Here is a 22,982-nt window from a genome sequence, read left to right on the forward strand (position 1 = left end):
GAGAAAAGTCTGACCAATAATATTATTCGGTCCGATTAATAAGATTTGACGAGCGACCGAACCTACTTAATATGTAATCACTTTGTGCACCCCTCTCCTCCTCTCCCCCCTCCCGACCAGGAAGAACGCTTATTGACAGAGCAGTAGCAGGACACAGAGAGCAGAGGAGACTAGAGTCACAACACACTAGAAAGAAGGTTTTTGGAAATAAATAGTTTTTTAAAAGACCAATAACTGCAACCGCAGCTGGTAGCATGTCTGATATTGTAACGTTGATAGTGATCAGCCCCGAGTGATACGTAAACACAGGAAGTCAAAAGCATCCAGTGCTAACGGCTAGGCTACTGTTAGCTCCCTTAGCTGAGTTCTCAGCGGTCCGGACCCGGTGGAACTCCGGACCGGCGCGGCTCGACTCGGCTCGGTCTGGATTTATTTTCGGCCTGAACCAGCGCATCAGGTGGCGCTGGTCCGGCCGCCAGCCCGGCTCGTTGAGAACTGTAATCTGTAACAATCACTTCTCCTGCGTCTCCAGTAGCAGTAGGCTAACAACAGTTTATTATAAAACTCATCAGTCATCATCACTGAGTCCGTTTATACGGTTTAAAACTCCGGTGTTGTGTTTGTTTGTGTTGTTCCCGTTTCACTCGCGTTCCTGTTGTGTTTACCGTTGCCATGCCAACGCATGCAGCAGGGAGGGAGGGGGCTCGTGGAGCTGCGCAGGAGGGAGAGGTGGGTGGGACTTGTGAGGGAGGTGGAGCTGTTGATTTTCAAATGTTTGTGCTGTGCTGAGTGAAATGCCAGATCGGTAAGTATTGCTTTAAGGAAATAAGACTAGACCAGACTGAACAAACTGAAAATTTTATTCATTCTTCATACTGTAATACATAAAAACGTTGCTCATCCACCATTACCCCAGCCCATATCTTGTTTTTTCAGATCACTCGTCCAAAATCCAGATATTTTCCTTTTCCTAAAGCTCAAAGAAGTAGCTAATCCTCACATTTGTGCAGCTAAAATCACCAAATGTTGTAATTTCCTTAGTTAATTCCGATAATCAATTGATTAACTAATTGTTGCAGCAGACTGAAGAACAAGGCAGTGGGACACATCTGGCAAGATGTTCAACTGAACCCAAAGACTGTGTGTTTCACAGTTGAGCATTTAGTCCCCAGTGATTTCTTTTCTTGTTTTTCAACCAGGCATGTTGACTACATCTTTATCCACAACTGTGGCCTGGGGCATAAGATGCTGCACATACTGCTCACAGTCTACACAGCACAGCCTTCATTTTGAAGGTACTCAATAGGCAGGTAAACACTTTGATTAACAGTGAGCCACATGAGGGTTCAGTTTAATCTTCCTAAATGTTTGACAAGCACTCAATAATGACGTGTGTGCTGAAAAAAAGGCCAGAAATCAGCTTTTCGGATCATCTCTGCGCACCAAATACTCAATACACCTGAAATTGCGATGCTCTCATTAGCCAGTATAAGCGTATAGAACCGGTAGGCAACTTATTGTAATATTTTTTCAGTGTGAAAGTTCAAGGCTTTAGAGAACATCAGTTAGAGCTGCTGACAGAGGAGTGAGCCACCTCTTTCCCCTTTCAGATAAGTCCTCCATGGTTCAGTGATTTGAACTGGCCTTTAAATCCCTTCAAGGGCTTGTAGTGGATAGCAGGGCACACAGGCCTACAAACTCAGAGGCTGAGACTTCATTGATCGTGGCACAAATCACCACTTGTTTCTCTTTCCAATAAATATTTTTATCCCCACAACAAGAGCAGCGAACTAGTTCTGCCTTTAAAACCTGGAATCATAATTTGACTTAAATTACAGGTTGTCAGCTGATTCTGCGGGACGTAGTCGGGAGGCTGAGTGGCACCAGTTCAGCGGAAACGTTGTCTATTCATTTTCCCTCTCACGAACACAAAAGAAAAAACATTTACAGTAGCCCTATACACAAACCCACACACAGGTGTTTCATTTATTTAGTCTTTTCAGGTCTGTGTTGGTGTCTACGCACAGTGAGCAATTGATTCTAGTTTTGTTGCACCTATTATAACAAGAACTGTCTTCTTATAGAAGACCAGGAACAGCTTGTTTAGGATAAATTACAGCAGTGGGAGCTACAGTATGAACAAATATCTACTCCTGTTTTGTATTCTTCTTTATTTCTTTGATAATAGAAAGCTTCACCCATAGATGTTGGCTGGAATGATACAGGTGGAAGTTGAAGAGATTGGAAATCACATTTACATTGTATATCTGATGCATATTTCTGTCCAGTGATGTATCCTCCTTTAAAGTTCCCCTATTTTATCTCACGATCTTTCTTGGAATAGCTCTCTGTAACTGGGTTTCTTTGTAACTGAGGTGCTATAATTAAAAAAACAAAACAATTTAAAATTAATACATTATATCATCTTTTTGAACTATTAATCCTCATTCTATCATTTTTTTCAGGCATCAAAACATCATTAAAAAAAAGCTTCATAAAAAAGATAAATTAATAAACACCTGCAAACAGATGAATATGTGCAGGACTTGAAACCTCTTCAACCACAATGGCTCATAGCTCATTAGCCTCATCTCCTTTTTCATCTTCTTCACTCACTAAATACACATTTGAAACAGGTGCTTTTTGTCTCATGAGAGTTTTCCCGTTTGATTGTTCTCTTTCAAGCCCCTCCACACCCACACAAGTGTCTCTCATTATTTTGACTGATTGAACCTGCTTTTATGTTGAAGACAAGTGAATCTGTGATGAGAGGTTGACCAAGGACAAAGTTGCCCCACCCTGACGGATGCCACTGAGCTAATAGAGGAGGGGTGTCAGTCAGTGAAGGCCAAGTCACAGCAGGACTTAAAAGAAACTAGAAAACCACAGTGATTACATTCCAGTGGAACTGCACAGTCAATATATTCATTTGCAGGGATAAAGCAAATTTGTGCGAAGTTTCAACTTGAATCAATTTTGACACTCAAATTTGCATTGTTGACCAATAACAAGGCACGTCTTCACAGAGCTGAGTTTCATTTATTTCTCCTCTGTCCAAGAATAGCTGACAGTTATGAGACAGGAGCTGATGGTACAAATCAGTATACTGCATGAACTTATTGACATGTTAGTGATCCAGCTAATGAGTTTGTCAGTAGACGGTTAGTAGCTTGCTGACGCAGAGAACCTATTGTTCTCCCTTAAATAAACCTTTACTGAAGGAAATTGTGATAAGAATGACAATCCAGGGCAGAACTCGGCTGCTCTGACTGACATTTCACTTATTTTACCAACTAGGAAGCCTCTGGTCACTTCTTCAACACATACAGATATTCAGTTTTCAAGGGCTTTTACATCATACTTCCTTGATTTAGTACGCTGACAGAATAACTGTGAAGTTTAAAACTGTGTCAGTAGCATTTGTTTTATCACAGAGATCAAAAGAAAATAAATTGGTTTCCTGTGTGTTTAAAAATTCCCACTGGTGGGATGATAACAAAAAATCCCAGGATGTCACTAAGGGAGGAGAGTCTCCCCACTAAAATCTGTTTTAATTGACATGTTATATAGCTTTGTGTGTGCTGAGTTAGGGCAGACTCTCATAAAGTTGGTACAGACAGGAATTGCCCAGCAGGCAGGTGTGAGTGTGTGTGTGTGTGTGTGTGTGTGTGTGTGTGTGTGTGTGTGTGTGTGTGTGTGTGTGTGTGTGTGTGTGTGTGTGTGTGTGTGTGTGTGTGTGTGTGTGTGTGGACCTGTATTGTGTTACAGTCATACAGATTGTTAACCTGGTCATGTCTCAGTCTTAAAAAATGTTTAATTATGGTGTTTGGAATAAAACAATATTGAGCTCCAGTGATATCTAAATACAGAACAATGAAAATTTTAATTAAGGCACGGAAATGTACTTGATGGTGTTTGTGTGTGTGTGTGTGTGTGTGTGTGTGTGTGTGTGTGTGTGTGTGTGTGTGTGTGTGTGTGTGTGTGTGAGAATGGTGGAGCCATTAAAATTCACACTCGTTGGATTCTTCCCTCTGTGTGACAGGAAGTATTTGGAAAAGTGCTATACTATACCTGGGATGTTCAGGATGTTCTTTCATTTCCCAGTAAATCACCTCACTTGTGGGTGATGCCAGCTCACAAACTGGGACTGTGGACATGCACAAACACACACACACACAAACACTCTGTAGCCTTCACACATACTCATAATTGGTTCTGTAGCCACTGTGGAGTCTTCCTTTCCACCCTACTTCCAATTTTCTTTCTTGTCAGTTTGTGCCGTATGTATCTCTGGAAGGTGATGTGTATTGACACTTAGAGGTTTGTGACTCCACTCCTCCCAATTAACAGGCCAATGAACAAAAAATAAATAAAAAAAACACATAGTTGCACTTCTCACCAGGCTCTGGTTGATTCTCTTCCTGTTCCTCTCCTCTGCTATCGCTGCCGGCTGCGATCCCCTCCAGTGTCAGTGCTGAGGAAAACATGAGCCCTTAGAGTTAGGAGGAGTGTCTTCTCCCTATGATTTCTAAACGGATTTATAGACATTCATTTTTCATGGTTGATCAGAGACGATGTCATCCCCAGGAAGTGTAAGTCAAACTGAATCTAAATATGTGCGTCATGTCTGTCTGTTCCGATTTTGTGTGTCTGAGTGTACGACTGAGTGCAAATCAGGCCACACCAGACAGCAAAACCATAGCAACTACCTTCCTGATGTTTTCATCTCCACCTTGTGCGATATCTTTGTTTCACACCTCTCCTTCAACTCTCCTTACTATTTTGAAAACCTCAGCACTAAGTCATTGTTGGGTCATCATTTAGCTTCCTCTCCTCTCCTCTCCTCTCCTCTCCTCTCCTCTCCTCTCCTCTCCTCTCCTCTCCTCTCCTCTCATGTCCCATTTTCAGCACAAGCACGCCTTTATAATCTGAGATGCCTCTGCTTCCCGAGCGTCTGGTCGCTCTAAAACTTTTCCGACAAAGCAGAGAGGGAAATTGCATCCCAGTTTTCTATGGAGAATTAAAGCGTTTTAAGAAATGTGAATTATTGATCTTAAGTGGATTTATTCTGATGTCGTTTTTGTGTGTGGGAGAGCGGGTTCCCTTCGTGCTACATTTTTTTTTTCTGTGTGGTTTGGGAGCATGTTTACTGCATGTGTTTTTGGGATGATGATGGTTGAGGGGGGAGTTTTTGGGGGGGAAGATATGTTTTGAGGGTGTTGTGTGTGTGTTTGGGTGTTGAGATAAATCAGTGTTTTGGCAACAAGATGGATTTTGTGAATCTGTAGAAGCTGGAGAATCTTCTCTGCCTCTTGCAGAAGGGAAAAACGAAATGAAAATGTATATCCTCCTCTCTCGTCAAAAGGACATTGAGGAGAGAGGACAGTCCTTAGGGAGGAGTAGAAAGAATGGCATGTTTAGATGAAGTCAATGAAGTCATTTCCTCCCTAGCCTTCTCTTCTCCATGCATAATGTATCTTAATCTGATCTGAAGGCTTCTCTCTTAATGTTCCTTCAACCAAAGATGAAGCCTCTGAGTGTGAAATTTAGCTGGAATTAAAGTTTTAACATGACAGCTGGCTCAGGGAATCCATGGCTCAGCTCCTCTTTGGGCGGCAAAGCAGCTAAACAGATGATGGAGAGAATAGAGAGCTGAGGAGGATGAAAAGAGGGCAAAGGAAAAGGAGAGGAAGGAAGCAAGAGGGAGTGAGGATGCGAGGCTGCGGAGGGAATTTGTTTGTGATTATTAGAGAAAGAGAGTGTGAGAGAGAGGAAGAGGAGGAACGACAGGCAGCAGGTTTTGCTTCATGACCGTTGCACTGGGAATCTTATCTCGTGCCACAGCTCCCCACCGTTACACACTTTTGCATGTTTGCTCATTGCCAGCTTGTGTTTGTTGGCGTTTCACTGGGGGCTTTCTGTTTAACTCCGCTCGCTGGGTGTTATCAGGCCTGCCGGGCTCTGGTCCTGGGCTTTTTTCTTCTTTTTTTTAATAGGCACTGAAACACTGTCACCGCTGCAACCACACAACCCCGCTAATTCCAGCTAGTAATGTAGATTTTCAGCTGAAATTGTAATCTCTTCATACCGTAAGAGGATTGAGGATGCTGGCTTCACCTAAATAAATTACTTTGAAGAGAGGGAATATCCCTGGCATTAATTCACACACCTGCAGTATGTTTTATACAGAACAAAGATTAGTGTAGAAGAATGAAGAAGGTTGACACACTGGCTTTCTTCGAGGCCCTGGGGAGGCTCTGGGTATCTGCTCACTGGAGGAGTAAAAGCGAGCAAGTGTGTGTCTTCTTACATCACCGAGCTCTCGCCTGTAATTTGCATAGGCAGTGCTGCTCAATGTGGACCAGCGGAGTCGGGCTCTCCAGTTAATTGGCTCTTCTGTGTGCGCAGCCCAGCTGACCAGTACTCCCAGTAGAGTTGGTCTCCCATTGTGCCCTGGGCTTTCAGCACAACCAGACAGCCATGTAATCTCATGTGGTCCTGCCAGCGGATCAGTCTTGTGTGTGTGTGTGTGTGTGTGTGTGTGTGTGTGTGTGTGTGTGTGTGTGTGTGTGTGTGTGTGTGTGTGTGTGTGTGTGTGTGTGTGTGTGTGTGTGTGTGTGTATGTATGTATGTATGTATGTATGTATGTATGTATGTATGTATGTATGTATGTGGGTCCATTGATAGCTATGGAAAACCCATGTATAGAGTGAGGGCAATTTTCTCTCATGGGTGGCTTTTGGTGTGTTAAAAGTTGAAAACACGCTCTTGCTCAGCTGAATACACTCAGGTTTTTTTTTTTTTTTTTGCTGCTACAGTTTCAGTGATTATTCACAAAGATGGACATTTTATGGCTTCGATCAAACTTATTGTCGGATTTCACAAAGATGTCTACAATGTGTCTGTTGCACAGAACTCTCAGTCTTTAGACTAATTTGACGTGGACTAAAAAACATGGCCGACAGAGCAACACATTGATGTTTCCTCCTGGAAGACATCAGCAGTTGCCGGACGTTTTAAATAAAGTGCAGAACAACACAGGAATGAGTCAGTGCACCTAGTTATGTGGTCTCCCTTCACTTTCTCATTATTTGATTCACGATAAGCAAGAAAACCACAAATTATCAGCCACACGCTTCCCTCTTTGTTGTCATTTTGTGCCACCGGCCAGCAGGAGCCATGGTTACTATGGAAACATGGCTCTTGGTTCAGAGTTGGCAAAGTTTTTTGGCTTAAAATCTGTCAGTTTTTATTCTTTTGCAATTGTCTAATGTCCATTAGACTGATCTAGAGCCATTCAGAATCATTTTGTGAAACTAGCCCCTGCTTTCTGATAGTTATGGTGACTAAATGTAGATAAAGTTTGTCAAACTTTGGGCTGATGAAGATGAATCATTTCAAAGGCTCCAAATAATGCAGTCTGTTTTTTGTTTTTCTTGGGGCAAAATCATGAGGGAAAATCAACTGTCAATCAACTTAAAAGTCTCAGAACATATTTTATTAGTGTTACTGTTTGCCAGGTAGGCTATTTTCTCTCAGATGGTCATTAGTCACCGGTGATTCATCACTTGAAGAAGACCAATGAAAACGTCACTGCAGGATGTGAATTGAAGTCAGGCGTAAACTCCTATTTGTTCTTGTTAGCAGCCAGGGCGTGTTGTGAATCACTGAGATTTACAGATAAATGGAGGCTGAATCAAGTCAGATTTATTTCTACAGCTCAAAAAACACGGTGTTAGTCTTAGAGGTTTTACAATCTGTACAACAAATTGTGCATCGCCTTTTAGCCTTTTAGACCCTATGAAGAAAAACACTACATTCAAATTATGTTATATCAATGTGACACCTTTTAAATGAATATGCACACACACTGTCAATGTACTGTACATGCTGCAGTGCTTTTCAGTTTTCCATCATATGTTGAAGTGAAAGATATGAACTTGTACTCTGGGATCATAGAATTTGTAATTAGTCAGTTGTTTGAGGGATGCTTTCTAATGATAAAGCTGGACGATTTTGTGTTGTTTTTGAGAAGGACTGATCTCATATACAGTTGTTTGCATTATCAATTATCCTGGTGATTACTTTTGAATGACTCATTTTAATTGTTTTGTTTTTTTAAAGTGTGAAAAATGTCCATCAAAATCGCCCATAGCTCAAAGTGATGTTCAATATTCAATATGCAATTTTAACAAGTAGCCAGTCCTCATATAGGAGCTGTGCATAGAAATTAGGTTAATTAGTTGAACAACATCCATTAACCAAAATTGTTGTCCATTAACTTGTCCCAATGTTTCACAACGTCTATGTTAGACCAGGTTCTTTCAATTTGAGAGGTGGGCACAGGTTCAGCCGAGCCCCTGACTCAGCCTCCTCTTTCGAGAACCCAGCAATTCACTCTGGAAACAGCCTTTACTCTTCACTCTCTTCCACTCGGCAACACTTCCCCCTCTCCTGTTTGTCTCCCGGCAGGCGTTCATGGAGGATGTCAAGTCTCGCGGGCCCTTCATCTACTCCGTGTTGGAGTCTGCCCAGGCCTTTCTGGCTCAGCACCCCTTCCAGGAGCCAGAGGAGACCCTGACCGATGGAAAAGGTCTGCTCTCTTCGTACTCTGTGCCAACTGCTGCGCCAGCCAAAATATCCCGCTCACAAACTGCCTCAGCCGATCCCCAGAGTTAATTTGGTTGGACCCATGCAGGTGAAATTTTCCATTAGTAGTTATTAGTAGTGATCGGTCCTCTGGTGTCACACTGAGTTTAGGGAAAGCGTTCAGGTCGGGACCAATTACCTCGAGTTCAGCAGCTCTATAGTACCTTCTGCTCAGATCAATAATACAGTAAGCTCGGCAGTTTTTCTGCCCACACGTCCTCTTCATAATGTTTGCCTCTCACCACTGGATGCTCACCGGGGGAAACTCTAAAGCAGTAAACTTTACTGTGTTCGCCTTGTTCTCTAACTTGTTTAAGCCCCCTTCCTTCACACCATGTTTCTCCAATGATAGCTCTTCTCTTTCTCTGACCTTTGACCCCTGTGTCCTCCTCTCCACACTGTTACCCCTCTGCCTCATCTATTTCTCTACTTCCTCCTCGGCACCTTCATCCTCTTTACCCTGTGTGGCCCTGTCTAACCTTTTACCGCCCTCTCCAGAGGTGTCTCCACGCCGGCGGATCTTAAATGTGAGTCGCTCAGTATGGAAGCAGGCGAACGTGGCCAGTGACCTGTGGGAAAAGCTGACGGCACGCTGTGTGGACCGCCACAGGTCGGGCACTTTTCCTTACATTGTGTTTGTCCTGCTCAGATTACGTGTGATTTCTGCAGTGATGGAGGTTAAATTGACTTTTCCAGTGGCTGCTACTTCATACTTCTAGTGCACTACAACTGTGGGAATGACACTGTGCTATTGGCACCTAGTTGGCACCTCTTATCACATTTCAAATGTCTATGAGCAGTTCCACCAAAGAGACATTTCACCTGTTTTTTGAATTATTGATCAATGAAGTCTGACAAAAGGAAAAAACAAAACAAAACAAAACACCGCCTGCTCAATCATCTCTCGACCCTGCATGCAGGCTTATTCTGTGACCCTTTAAATAATGAAAAATGCTGCTCACATAATGTGAATGTCAAAAATAATGATATCATTTCCAGTAGAATGAATACTTTATTCATGTTTTGTTGACTACATATTTGTATATTTACTTATATACGATGGACAAAACAAGTTTCTTGTGTCTCTGGATGTTGCTTGAATTCAGATTTAATGATACACCTGCCAATAGTTGAAAGACTGAGTCATTCATTTATTCACTGTTTGAGGGTATACTTCCTATTTACCTATAGATTTTTATTTATATGATTTAGCCATATGTAACTGGAGAGAAAAGGAGGATGAATAACGTATTCAAATATGTGTGAGGGGAAAAAAACATATACATTTGTTGCAAAATTAAATAAAAATAAAATGTTTTTGGAAAGGTTTTACTATACATCAGAAATATACCCATAACTTTTATAACTCCAAAGTTCAATATTATTTCTCTCTTGCATTCATCTGTAATGTGGTTATGCAACAATGCATTACACATAATACAATTACCATAACGTGATTACAAGATTTGGCAGCATAATCCATTACAGAAGCAATTAGAAAAACACATTTATCAAGTTTTAGATCATTGTACATTCTGCTTACCTTTTAGAATATTAAAATGTTTTTTTTTCCCCAGGGAGAAACATTTCAGATAGTGAAATGTTGTTATAGAAATGTGCACACAGCATATGGCCCTCCTGAAATTATGTCTGGAAATCTGAATGCATTATGTATGTGAATGCTGTTACTTGCATTAGCCCCAAATTGTGACGGTGCAGGTATAGTTAAAATGAATTGCATTTTCAATATGACTTCAGGCACATGGAGAGGACGTTAGAGCGGCTTCTCCAGATCCAGGCGGCAATGGAGGAGCTGGCGGTGGCCCTGGAGCAGGCAGAGGGGGTGAGAGACGCCTGGGAGCCTGTGGGAGACCTCTTCATTGACTCTCTGCAGGACCACATAGATGCCACAAAGGTAGATAAACACAGAGCACCCACAGCCTTTTTCTTTATCTCTCTTAAACACACACACTTGCACACACAGAAACATTATCATGAATCCCAAATATAAATTGGTTTTACCCGTTGAGTAACTTAATTGCCTCTGGTGAGATAATCTCACACACTGTGACACTTTGACACATTATAAACAAACATCAAAACAGAAACATCCATTTAAAAAAAAAAAAAATCACTAAAAACCAGAAGTGATACATCACTCTGGGATTAATGGGAGATCTGTATCTGTTGCTTTAAAATGTTTGTTTTGGTTGCCCATGTGCGCTTCCCTGTTTGTGTGGTTGTGATGTGACAGATGATGACAAGGACATGGTACTTCAATCTGACGCAGGGAGATGGCAGAGGCTACAATCCTCAGTTGAATGTTGTTAAACAAATGACAGGTCATTGGTTTAGTCATTATGGAGTGCCGAGTGCCGCTGCTGCCTGTAATTGCGTGGCACTGTTCATTAGAAGTGAGGGCACTTCACAATAATCATGTCACTGTTTGGACTCCTGTCACAGCCACCACATGTTCGACTCAGTCTTTGGGGCAGAGTTGTCACTTGGCCTCATCTGTCCTCCCTCACTCACTGATGCTTAACATGTAGACACGTGGATGCATGTAAACAGGCCAGAGTCAAGCACACATTAAACACATGTGTATGCAAACTGTACATGTTGGACTGTTAATTACTTCTTTTTTTTTAAATGGTTGCAAATTAATTTTCTGTTGAGTGGCTGAATTGTGTCAGATCTTCACTCATATAGTTCATGAGCTCGCACAATATATAATCCATAATTTTAAACAGGAAATCTGTTCTAGATTTCAGCAATATTTATTTGCTGGAGTTGATTTTAAATTATTTTTTACATGAATCCACATGACTGTCATTCAAGTTGCACCCTGAGGAAGGAAAACAGGGACATAATCCACAAAAACATGTGACTTCAGGCTGTCCTAGGGCTGAGTTCGCTGCCATGTAGCTCACTAGTTTCCATCGGTGCATAATATTTCTCACACCCAATCTTTTATTTATGTAATAAAGATATTGTTTTTGCTTGTTAGAATTTTTTTTTTTTTTTAAACTTTTTTCTTTAGACATGCTGTAAGTTAGCTCAGCTAACAGTGTGGCACTGTGGAGCTTTTCAAACGTCAACAGCAGAAGTTTTCACACACTAAAAGGAATTTTTAAAACGTGATTACATCCGCCCACCAGTGCAAATTTGATTTGTAAATAGACCAGCATGTGCATGCCTGAGCTGCCCACGCACTCACATTCTGTAATTGTTGCAGTATATCCTGAGGTAGACACAGTTTGCTGTATAAATTTCATTATTTTCCTCTTTGTTCACATTTACAATCGACTATGAACAGAAGCTGCTTCTCATCCAATATCATTACATAATATTTTCTCTTTGATTTAGGAAGTTAATACATCGTTGCTGCCAGGAGCTTCTAAAGCAGAGCTGAAAACTGCAGTGGATTACGTTTCTATTGATTTTAGTTATTTACATAATCTGAATGAAGTTTTGTCCAGACTGGATATTTGTGCTGCTCTCTTTCCCCACCTGTGCTTGATCTTTTTCTGGTATAAGATTTTTTTTAATATATTTCATCTGGCTCTCTATCTCTCTCATTTATTCCACTGCTCTTTTTTCCATGCTCCTCTCTCTGCCCCTTTTGCTCCTCTTGCTCCTCCTATCACTCTCTCGTTCTGCTGCAGTTATTTAAGGAGGAGCTGACCCAGGTTAAGGAGGGCATGAAGCACATCAATGATCTGGCCCACCAGCTGGCAATCTCTGACGTCCACTTGTCAATGGAGAATGCCCGCGCCCTGGAGCATCTCAACAGCAGATGGAAAGTGCTTCAGGTAGGGTTCACTGCCGGGGCTGTGCTGTGTGTTTGACATTGTCAGCATCAAATTGAAGGGAGGCCTTAAAGAGAAATCTCATGTGTTACATTTGCCCTAATGTAGAATATGAGTTTATATGAGGCTCTAATGTTACCAACCCCTCAGGTTTACAACTGTTTGATGTCTGCTTGGGCCTGTGAAGGACAGTGGTTTGTTTCAGGGGATGAATGAAGGTTAATGTTGGTGACGAGAAGCTCTCCAGCCACAACAATGTTATTCACATTTAAATGCAGACTGCACAGATGCAGTTACGTGGCACACATGGCTGCATTACGTACCAGCTTCCAATCAAAATCATTACACAAAATGACACATATCCCATCGAAATTACATAATTAACATATCAAATGTGTCAGAGAGATAAATATGAATGGATACATTGACAATATCATACTTCTAGAATTAAATAATAAACAGTGAAAAGAAGCTCTTTGAAATGGGGAGTGGTTCTGTTACGCACATCCTTCAATCACATTCATAATAGAAGAAGCATAGAAAATACAAGAAAAGACAAGAAAACATACTATTTCAAATGTGTCAGAAAGATTAAACAACTAGACACATTAACAATATCATGATTTAACAATTTAATGAAAAGGGGGACAGTTCTAGTGGACTTCTGATCTATGCTCTGAGGGTTAAAGCAGAAGTAAGCGGAATGTTTGTGTTAATATAAGTCTTAAATAGTTATATCTTCCGACAGCAATCACTTATATAGAGTGTTTGGTCTGAAACACGGGTCTGTCAGTCACTCTGCTCTGCTGTAAGCCGAGGAGAAAACTTTCCTTGTATCCTACAACCTTTATCCAATGAGGAGAGAGAACGGCATAAAGGGGCGGTCCTCTCTGTGTGTGCAGCCAAGGGATGCGCGTGCATGTGGTGACGTAGGGACGAGGACCAATAGATCCATGACGAGGGCGGGGACTGCTAACTCCATCTGCTGACAAGAAGTTAGCCAAAACGAATGGATCGCTTACTTCTGCTTTAATGCGTGCATGTACAGGTGTACCCGACAACAAGACAATAAAACAGATGAATAAGTATATACAGTAAGTATATATATTAATATTAGGTAAAAGTCACTAAGATCACATGACATAAAGATCCCAAGTTTCTTAAAGCTCACACCACCAGGACACCATGTTTTGGGTTTAGTTTTCCTACAGCGCCACTGCACCTGTTCATCTCAGTTAATTTCAAATCAATTAAGGTGTTATTCCTTATGTTTTATAAGCCATCACGGTGCATGGAAATGAAAAAAGAGGATGCCTTGAATGGTACACAAAATTCACTTAAATTCCTCTATGAAGCATGGTTTGTGAAGGCACAGTACATAAAGCAAAAGTGATTTGTAGTTAATCATGTTTAACCATACGGTCTGTTAACATAAGACATGGCCAGCAAAGGTGTTTATGAGGGCGTGAGGGGAGATTTACAGAGGTTTATCTCAGTTGCTGAACCTGTGGTGAAAAATGAGCGGACTGTGGACAGCCAGCTCCAGGCTCAAATGTCTGACATCAGCTTGTGGAAAGAGTATCTGTGTTGTGGACAAAACATTAGCAGCTCCATCATCCTGGTTCAGATCCTACCCAACAGCTAGTTTGTCTCCATCAGCTTCCTCAAGTCTCCCACATCCCTCCTTTTTCTTTCTTTATCATTAATATTTAAAATATTTAAATACATATTAAGATGGACCTCGATTTCTGGTTAAAGTAACACCAGTGACTGTCATTAGTCTCTCCAGCATTTTACTGCAGCTGCCACAGTAACAGACAGTAACACACAGGTTATTTATAGTGAAGCAGCTGCAGCAAGTATTAAAGGCCCCATGCTGTGCACTTTTCTCTGGGTTTATTTACCTGCTGATATCCTTAACAAAATGCATCATTGGTTTTGAGTACCTGTGATCTGCTTAATAATGTTTCTACTGCCCCTTTCTGTTGCCTCTTTCTGGAGTTCTAACAGGCACAGGTCATTTGGCCAATCAGAAGAGAGAATGAGAACCTCTCCTCTGATTGGCTGACTGTTTTAGAGTGGCATGTGGTCGGGCCAATCACAGGCAAGTAACTGAAACCTAAGCTGCATTCATACAAATTGAAAAAAAACAACTGGTCACGGTGGGCGGAGTTACCTTGTGTGTGACATCACAGAAAGGAGGAAGTGCTATCTGCTCGTCTTAAATAGAATGTTCCTACAAATGGGCGGTGTGTGTTTCTCCGTTTATGACCAGTTTGATGCATGGGGCAGTATATACGTGGCCCAGAGACCTCCCCAAGCACGAAAAAATAACCAAAATCACATTTTTCATGCCATGGGGCCTTTAAGATTTAATTCATATTGTAGTAAACTCGCACTCAAATATTATGGGCTTGTTTCCTAACAAAGGTTGTTTTTTTTTAATCACTTTCCCTAGTTGTGTAGAGTCGTTGCTCAAGCTAGATCTTTAGTATTTTTATTAAAAGTTCATGTAAGAAAAGCAGTAGAGATGAATGAATGATGAAAATGTAATGAAAACTGCGCGCTGACATGAATGTTATGCATTCAAGGCACTTACAGTAAAGCCTCTTAAAAATTTCAAAAATAAAGTGTTTCAGATTCATTGAACTGAACTTGCCCTTGATGCTTTACTGGAGGTATGGATGCATTAACCAGTGAGCTTTACCACAACTCTGAAGTGTGCAACCTCCAAGCTTAGGCTGCGTCCTCCATCAGAAACCTCTGTGGCACTCCTACAAGCACAACAAACCCCACTCAGCCTTCCCCACACCTCACGAGAGAACACCCTGTTCCCATTCGATAACCTTCATGACACCTTCCCAGCTTGTCGCTCGTCGCCTTGTCATGATGTTTTTTAATTGCCACTCTAGCCTCGCCTCTTCTCTCTCTCTCTCTCTCTCTCTCTCTCTCTCTCTCTCTCTCTCTCTCTCTCTCTCTCTCTCTCTCTCTCTCTCTCTCTCTTTAGAGGCAATATTAGGATTCCTTCAACACTTCTCACAGATGAGTTTCTGGTATCAACTTTGTACACTTGATGAAGTTTTCCAGAATGGAAGAGGTCATGAGCATAAAAGACAGCAACAAAACAGAGAAGATCAGCATAGATGGACTCACTGTGGGTTTATACCAGGGTTTTTCTGTGCGCTCTTGAATAAAGATAATTCTTTTAGCTAAGCCTCTGTCATCTGAATGAAACCTGTCGGATTATTTGTAGCAATTTATCACAGCTAGACCGAGTTGCATGCCAGAGCTTTCAGAAATTAGCTGAAGTCCAGTCTGAAATATCTTAACACCAAGTACTGTATTAATTGGAGTGTTATACAGACATTTATTACCCCAACTGGATATATTTGAATGACTTCCCTGACTTTTCTTTAGCGTCATCATGAGTCTCAAGTACTGTATGTTGTTTTAAAAGCTGATTACAGACATTAATTTCCCCCTCAGGGTAAATTGTTGTAAATTGTTTTTTGTTTTTTGATCTGCATAGTGATCATACATGAGAAGTGGCAAAAAAAAGTGTCCTGAAACCTCCACACAAAAATACAGTTCCTTTTGGATGCGTTGATGATACACACTATGGTCCCACAATGTACACCTCTTTTTTTTTATTACAGTGAAGTTTAAAGAACTGTTGCTTTCCAAAGCTGCAGTTTGACTGACATCTGACACTTATTGTGACAATTCCTGTCAGTTTAAAATGGTGAAGTATTTATTTATTAATTTATCTATTTCAGTTATGTTTTTTGGAGCATTTTTATGCCCTTTTTTGATCAAGTTGAGAGACTGGAAATATGGGGAAACCGAGCAGGGGGTAAGTTTCTTTTACACCCATGTGGAGTGTGATTTAACCCCACAATGGATCACACCAGATATGTTCATATGTTTGTTTACTAACAGATAATTTGATCATTAACATGCAGTACATCATATTAAGAATTAGTAAATAGTGTGGATTTTGGGGCACAGCTTGTTAAAAGGCTGTTGAAGCTTCTTGTGTTTATTTCAAGCTGTGCTGATCCTTTTTCAGGCCGCTCGTTTGACCAAAATGAACATGTTCAAGTGCTCATTGCTCAAACATCAGCATGGTACTTCTCATCCATTACAACAGGAAGACTTTTCTTCTGTGTGGGATGGAACAAGCTCACATATAAATAGAAACATCTGTCAGTCCTATTTTTATACACATCAGTAGGCTACCTTCTCTCTGTTTCAATTAAAATGTCTGAAAGTATTTCTTTCACAAGGGTTATGATGCATTGGGGAGCTTAAGTGATCGTTAAAAGCATTCATAAATCTCCAGTAAAACACTTTCTGGAGCCTGAATTATCAAGGAGGGATCAGATACAAATTGCCACCGCAGTCCCATGTATTTTAGGAAAGGATTGTTGGGGCTCATTACACATTCTTTTTCAGAGAGAGCAACCTAGAAAGAACAGAAATTGAGACTCATCTTGCAACTCAGTGATGTCCCTTTGCGTTGGAGGTAGAAAGAGTCTTCATGAAAAAGTTCTCTTACGGGATAATTCTGCTAAATCTTTGATGCATGATGTGTTCTTCAGTAAGCACTCTGGTCTTTGATTCAGGAAGGAAGTGAGTCTCGAATCCCCCCCCCCCCCCCCCCCCCCCCCCCCCCCCGATGATCAGCATTGTTAAAATAAAAAAGGCTTTTAGTATCCATAGTCACCAGGAGATCTTGGACCAGTCTGTGCTATCACCAAGGCCCAAGTGATGTATTTCGGTGGCAGGCGTAGCAAGTGTTTTCAGGGTGGGGGTGTAGGCTGTGGATCGAGGAGAAGCAAACTTTTCTGTATACCTCAGCTGTCCTCATGCTGCCTCACACCTTGGACAATCTGCTGTCTCTGTCACCCACATTAATTAATTTCAGCGCGATAAGATGCACCGACCTGACATCTTGTGTGAAAGCAAGCAGAATGGAGGAACCTTTTTCTTTGCCCCTCTCTGTGTCCCATTTCTCTCTTAATTAAAATGATAAATGCTAAATCCCAGCAACATCCTGCGCCCTGTTGATTTTGGCTTCTCCGACGCCGGCAAAAATGTATTTCCAAATTTGATTTGCTCATATTTGTCGATCATGGATAATTTAGTCATTTGTCTTCCTTATGGCAGCCCAAATTGCCTGTATAACAAATAGATTGCACAACACCGCACAGTTGGCAGTAACATCTCCACAGCAAAATGACAGTACTCTTTATTAGTCCCTACCAATTTAAATCACGCTCCAGATTATATTGTTTTATCTTCCGCTGAGGGAGCAATGGTATGTGTAGACTGAGAAATGTTAACTTAATACATCAAACTTCTCACATCATGACTCACTCTCTGTGCTTCTCTTTGAAGTCTGTAAAGACCCCTCAAATTTTCTTCTTTTCCTCACTCTCTTCATCTGTCTCTCCGTACCTCACCGTGAGTGGATTTACCTCCCATTGTTTGAGGACGTTTCAAACATCCAGCTGACAATGATTCATGTGCCAAATCCAATACATTTCAAATAAACCAGGATTAGACAAACTAAATCCCATTTGGAGGGGAATAAAACTGATGTGAAATGCTTTTACAAAGGCAGTGGCAAACTTAATTTTGTCAACTCAGTCTCCACGGCTATTGACGTGGCACATGTGAGGCTGTGTAACCCTCCCCTCTCTCTCATTCCTTCATATTTTCCTGCAGCTCTTTTCCACACTGACAGTGCATCCAGGAGCCGCTGTCCTCGTTTCAACGAAATTTATTATTTTGCAATCTCCGTCTTCATTTCCTACCTGCTGCTCTTCAAAGGCTTTCAAAGTCCTTCAAGAGGGGCAGCAGAGGAAAAAGACATAATTTATATTCTGCAGTTAACTAATGGAGGAGAAGCAGGTGGTCTGATCCGTCTGCATCTCTATTGTGGGGATTTGTGGTGGAGAGGGATGAACAGCGTGATTCCCTTTGATTTAACTCTGCATGTGTGTGTGTGTGTCTTCAGGGGTCCATAGAGGAGCGGCTGAAGCAGCTCCAGGATGCACATAGAGACTTTGGCCCCGGATCGCAGCACTTCCTTTCCAGTAAGAGCCCTCTTCTGCTATTTGAAGTTGCTACCTCATGTCGCACCAATCTGCACCATGCGGTGCCAAGGCAGCGTCTTTAAGTGTAGAAGGGTCGGGATGAAAAGAAGGTTAGGTATAAGACAGGTTGGTGGTGGTGAGGCTGTAAAACACTTCCTGTGCAGGCGTTTGTGCTTGTGTGTTTATTAGTATTTGGGTTACAGATGGAGCTGGCAGGCGTTATTCATCTGTCTTCATCAGTTCCAGCTCACTGTTGCGATAAGCATCCCCAGTGATGCTCATCACAACAGTCATTGCTCTCATTTGAGCACAGATACATGTTTGTGAATTCTGTCTTTTCCTTTACCTGCTGCTCTTCAAAGTGCACAGAGCAGGGGGCGGGGTAGCAGGGGGGCTGACAAATGTGATTGCCTTTGCCTAGTTTAAACTGATGAAGAAGTGCAAAGGCTGTGTGTGGTGGGGCACTCTGCAAGTGTATCTGAAGCCGTGCTGTGTGTTTGAGTTGAGTCCTCACCAACCCCATCCAGTTTTACTGCTGTCACGCTGGCTCAGAAATGCCACACTCGGGCTTATATAGCATTATTCCACTGCCACCGCAGCCCACTGCACTCTGCAGGAACGTCTGGATGTACTGTGTTTCTTTTTATGTTCCAAAATGCCTTTATTTTGTTTAAATAGCAAGCTGTAAAATGCTATAGAGCACATTGTACTTATTGTGCATCGGTAGATGGTATACAACCGAGTACTTTTACATAAGTACTGTATTTCATTACTATTTTAAGAACTTGTACTTTACTATACCACATCCATTTAGTGCTACTTTACTCAATTTCAGGGGGAAATGTATTTTTTACTCCTCTATAAATTTATGTATATTTGTCTGGCTCAGTGTCCTTGTCATGTTCCAGATCTCTGTAAGTTGTTTCCCCTCTGAACTTCTGAATCAATTTCATTTAAATTTCAAACTGCTTTAGGTCCAAGAGGGCTGAATCAAATATTTCCTAAAAATGGGCCAATTTGACAAAATGTTGAACTATCCCTTTAGGTTGAGGAATAAATGAAGCCACTACTAAAATATAATGTGATGTAAAATAAATAATACATCATGCTATTCCAGTCTTCTATTCCAGTCTTAAATAGTTATATCTTCCGACAGCAATCACTTACATAGAGTGTTTGGACCGAAACACGGGTCTGTCAGTCACTCTGCTCTGCTCTGAGCCGAGGAGAAAACATTTATCGTATCCTACAGTTTTTATCCAATGAGGAGAGAGAACGGCATGCAGGGCTGTGTGTGCAGCCAAGGGACGCTGTGAATGTGGTGACGTAGGGACGAGGACTGTTATGGTGCGTTCAAGGAAACTCGTAACTCGTGTTTTTCCGACCTGTGAAGTCGTACCAGTTCGATCTGGTACGAGTTCACGGGTCGGAAGTTACGAGTGGCCGTTATAGTGCACTTTCACAGGTAAAACAGGTCGGAAAAACACGAGTGGGTTGCCTGGAACGCTACAAAGTCGTAAGTTGTGACTTGAAGCTGTAATTTACGGTTTCAAAAGCCTGCCTGGAACGCAGCATTAGCCAAAACGACCGGGTCGCTTACTTCTGCTTTAATACAGTACTGGTAGCCTACTACTGGTTTTACAAGTCTACTTCTGTGTGTGTGTGTGTGTGTGTGTGTGTGTGTGTGTGTGTGTGTGTGTGTGTGTGTGTGTGTGTGTGTGTGTGTGTGTGTGTGTGTGTGTGTGTGTGTGTGTGTGTGTGTGTGTGTGTGTGTGTGGTTGCATGTATGCCTTTGTAATTCCTCTGGACCAGTGTATTTGCCTCCTGTTTCTTCCAGTTCAGTCTGTCCTCTTTGATCCTCAGCTGAACCTCCCGTGGTTAAAACACTGCTCTAACCCCCATCTCCTCCACCCTCCCCGTATTCTATTAGGCCGTGCCAAACAAACCGATGCCCTGTGGAAACTCGACACAATAGACCTATCCCTTTGGCTTTACTGCACCTGTAGTACACCATGGCAGCTCTGTTAAGAAGATCTGAATGGGCACGGTGTCTGGACACACTGTCAGGGACATTGTGCACATTGGCTCTTTTTGAAACTGATTTTGTTTCTGTGTGTTTACGCAGGTTCAGTGCAGATACCATGGGAGCGTGCCATCTCGCCAAACAAAGTGCCCTACTACATCAAGTAAGTGCAACTTCACGGTCAAGGTCTGCAGTGTGAGGATGTATGTGCATTTTCCATGGCAGGTTAGGAGCCTTTTTTTTTTTCTTTTTTTTTAAAGGGGATTTTGTTATTTCTGTGAGACAGCGCATGAGTCATTGTGTGTCTGGGGAGATTATTGATTACATTCTTTTTCCCTATAGATTAACTTTGACCATAATTTCCTCCCCATAATTTCCTGCAGTATTATTAGGAATCTATTAGTGTGACTGATGGGCATAATTTCTTTATTTTTTTCCAGTTGTGACTTCCCAATGGAACAGCTTCAGATGGTGCACTTTCATCAATAGCGAGAGGTCGTGCTGCATGCTTTAAGAGCAAAAACGATACCATAGTGGAGCTTTTTTTAATCAATAGTCCATGATAAATTAAGGTCTATTACAGCACTTGTTATCTATTTATTTTATTGAAACCAATTGCTTTTGTATCAAGGGCAAACAGATTATTTATAATAACTCAACATACAGTTTCCACAAAAATTCAACAAAATCTGTAATCTTTCTGTCTGTGCCATTATTCTCGTAGCTCGTGACACGACTGATCTCAACCTGCAAAGCTAGATGTTTTATTAGCATGAGTAGATTCGTCAGAGTAGAAATAATGTATCATCTTTGCTTTAAGCACAGTTTGAGTTTCAAAGCTGTTTCTGCTGCCCAAACATTTGTACAGATATTTGATTCAGAGAAGAACTCTATTGAGCCTCTGTGAACCCTATTTGCCTGAGCTCATCTGTTCATCTATTTGCCTCATCAATACTATTTCACCTCTTTGAACTCTGTGTGTGTGTGTCTGTGTGTACTGTAGGGGTAGGTGTCTTGTTATACCCTAGAGGATACCTTTATGTGTGCAATGTTATGACTCTACAGTACAAGCTTTTGTATAGTTTGTTCCTCTCCTGACCTTGAGTATTTATTTTCTTAATCATTTGCGATAGAACCTCTTGGGTCTCGTTTTAGTCGGCTAGTCAGTTCTTTATAGGCGACATTACTGTACCAGTTGGGGTGGGAGTTGTATCTGAGTAGCACTCCACTGGGTACCAATCTATGAGAGCTTGCGCAGGTAAAACAATGAGTGCTGTCCTAAAAGGCCCCTGGGTCCTGGCAGACTTCCTGCTATGGGGATTCTCAGTCATTTTGCTGCGCTTGTCATTTTTTTATTGGATCTATTTTTTCATGGTACAGTCTCTGAATGTGCCCATAGAGCTGTAGTAGTGTAATTATGAATGTGATGTAAACATATGTTTTTCAATGTGCTATTGATATGCAGTGCTATAAAAGAAGGGCACTGTAGATCTGTAAAGAAAAAAGAAAATAAATAAGAAGTATAAACATACTAAAGAGAAAATGTGGACAAATATAAAAGAAGAAAGAATAAAAATTGCTTTTACCTATTAATTTTGCTTTCACTCTATTGTTCTCAGTAGCAATTGAAAAAAGCCAATCAACAATTCCTTTATTGGGGAAAAGTAAAATGAATAGATGACATTCAAAAGCAATACATTTTTAATAATGTATCCTTTTATTTATCCTTTTTGTCATTCGCTCATTTATTTTGTTATTATTTTACAGATTAGTTGTTTTTATGCCATTCCTGTAACTCCATGTAGCGGAGCAGCAGTGAGAAGTCACTTTGATGCCTGAACCTGATTCCTTTATCATGTTGCCATATGTCTGCTCTTTAAAGGGCTTGAAATCTCTTGTAGACATTGTCCGCCCTATCCTGCGCTCTCATTTTTCTCTTTCTCTCTCACATAGTCCCCTCTGATCTCACTCCTTTTACCGTCTTGTCACACCTGCCTGTCTCTGCTCCCTCCGCTCATTTGTGCTCCATTTTACCTTGATCTTCCTGGCCTGAAAACGTGCACCTCCTCTCTTGCCAGCTTCACGAACTCCTCTGCCTTTTGTCTCCCAGCCATCAAGCTCAGACGACATGCTGGGACCATCCAAAGATGACAGAACTCTACCAAGCGCTCGGTGAGTAAGGAGACAATTAAAGCGTCCTCTGAGTCTTGCACCCTGAGCTCTAGACCCCTACTGGGTCCCAGCAGCATCAGCAGCATCAGCAGCATCAGCAGCACGGCACCACTGGGCCTTGTCACAGCTCGTTAAGGTCCCTGTATTTCAAACACCTAAGGGACTACATCGCTACTGTCATTAACCTACGAGGCCCAATTTGCTGGCGCTGTGATTGCTTTTCGCTTA

General features: G+C 41.6%; 1 protein-coding gene across 1 annotated transcript in view; it reads left to right on the forward strand.

The window, feature by feature from the left end:
* The window catches only part of drp2 (dystrophin related protein 2), a 77,619-nt gene that overhangs the window by 27,205 nt on the left and 27,432 nt on the right, over positions 1–22,982 (forward strand). Inside the window, exons 4-10 of the mRNA XM_083980650.1 lie at positions 8,473–8,593; positions 9,148–9,259; positions 10,408–10,564; positions 12,315–12,461; positions 18,481–18,559; positions 20,685–20,745; positions 22,693–22,754. Coding sequence (XP_083836776.1) covers positions 8,473–8,593; positions 9,148–9,259; positions 10,408–10,564; positions 12,315–12,461; positions 18,481–18,559; positions 20,685–20,745; positions 22,693–22,754 — 739 coding nt within the window. The remainder of the gene's footprint in view (positions 1–8,472; positions 8,594–9,147; positions 9,260–10,407; positions 10,565–12,314; positions 12,462–18,480; positions 18,560–20,684; positions 20,746–22,692; positions 22,755–22,982) is intronic.

Source organism: Trachurus trachurus (assembly GCF_905171665.1).
Source record: "Trachurus trachurus genome assembly, chromosome: 10".
Lineage (NCBI taxonomy): Eukaryota > Metazoa > Chordata > Actinopteri > Carangiformes > Carangidae > Trachurus > Trachurus trachurus.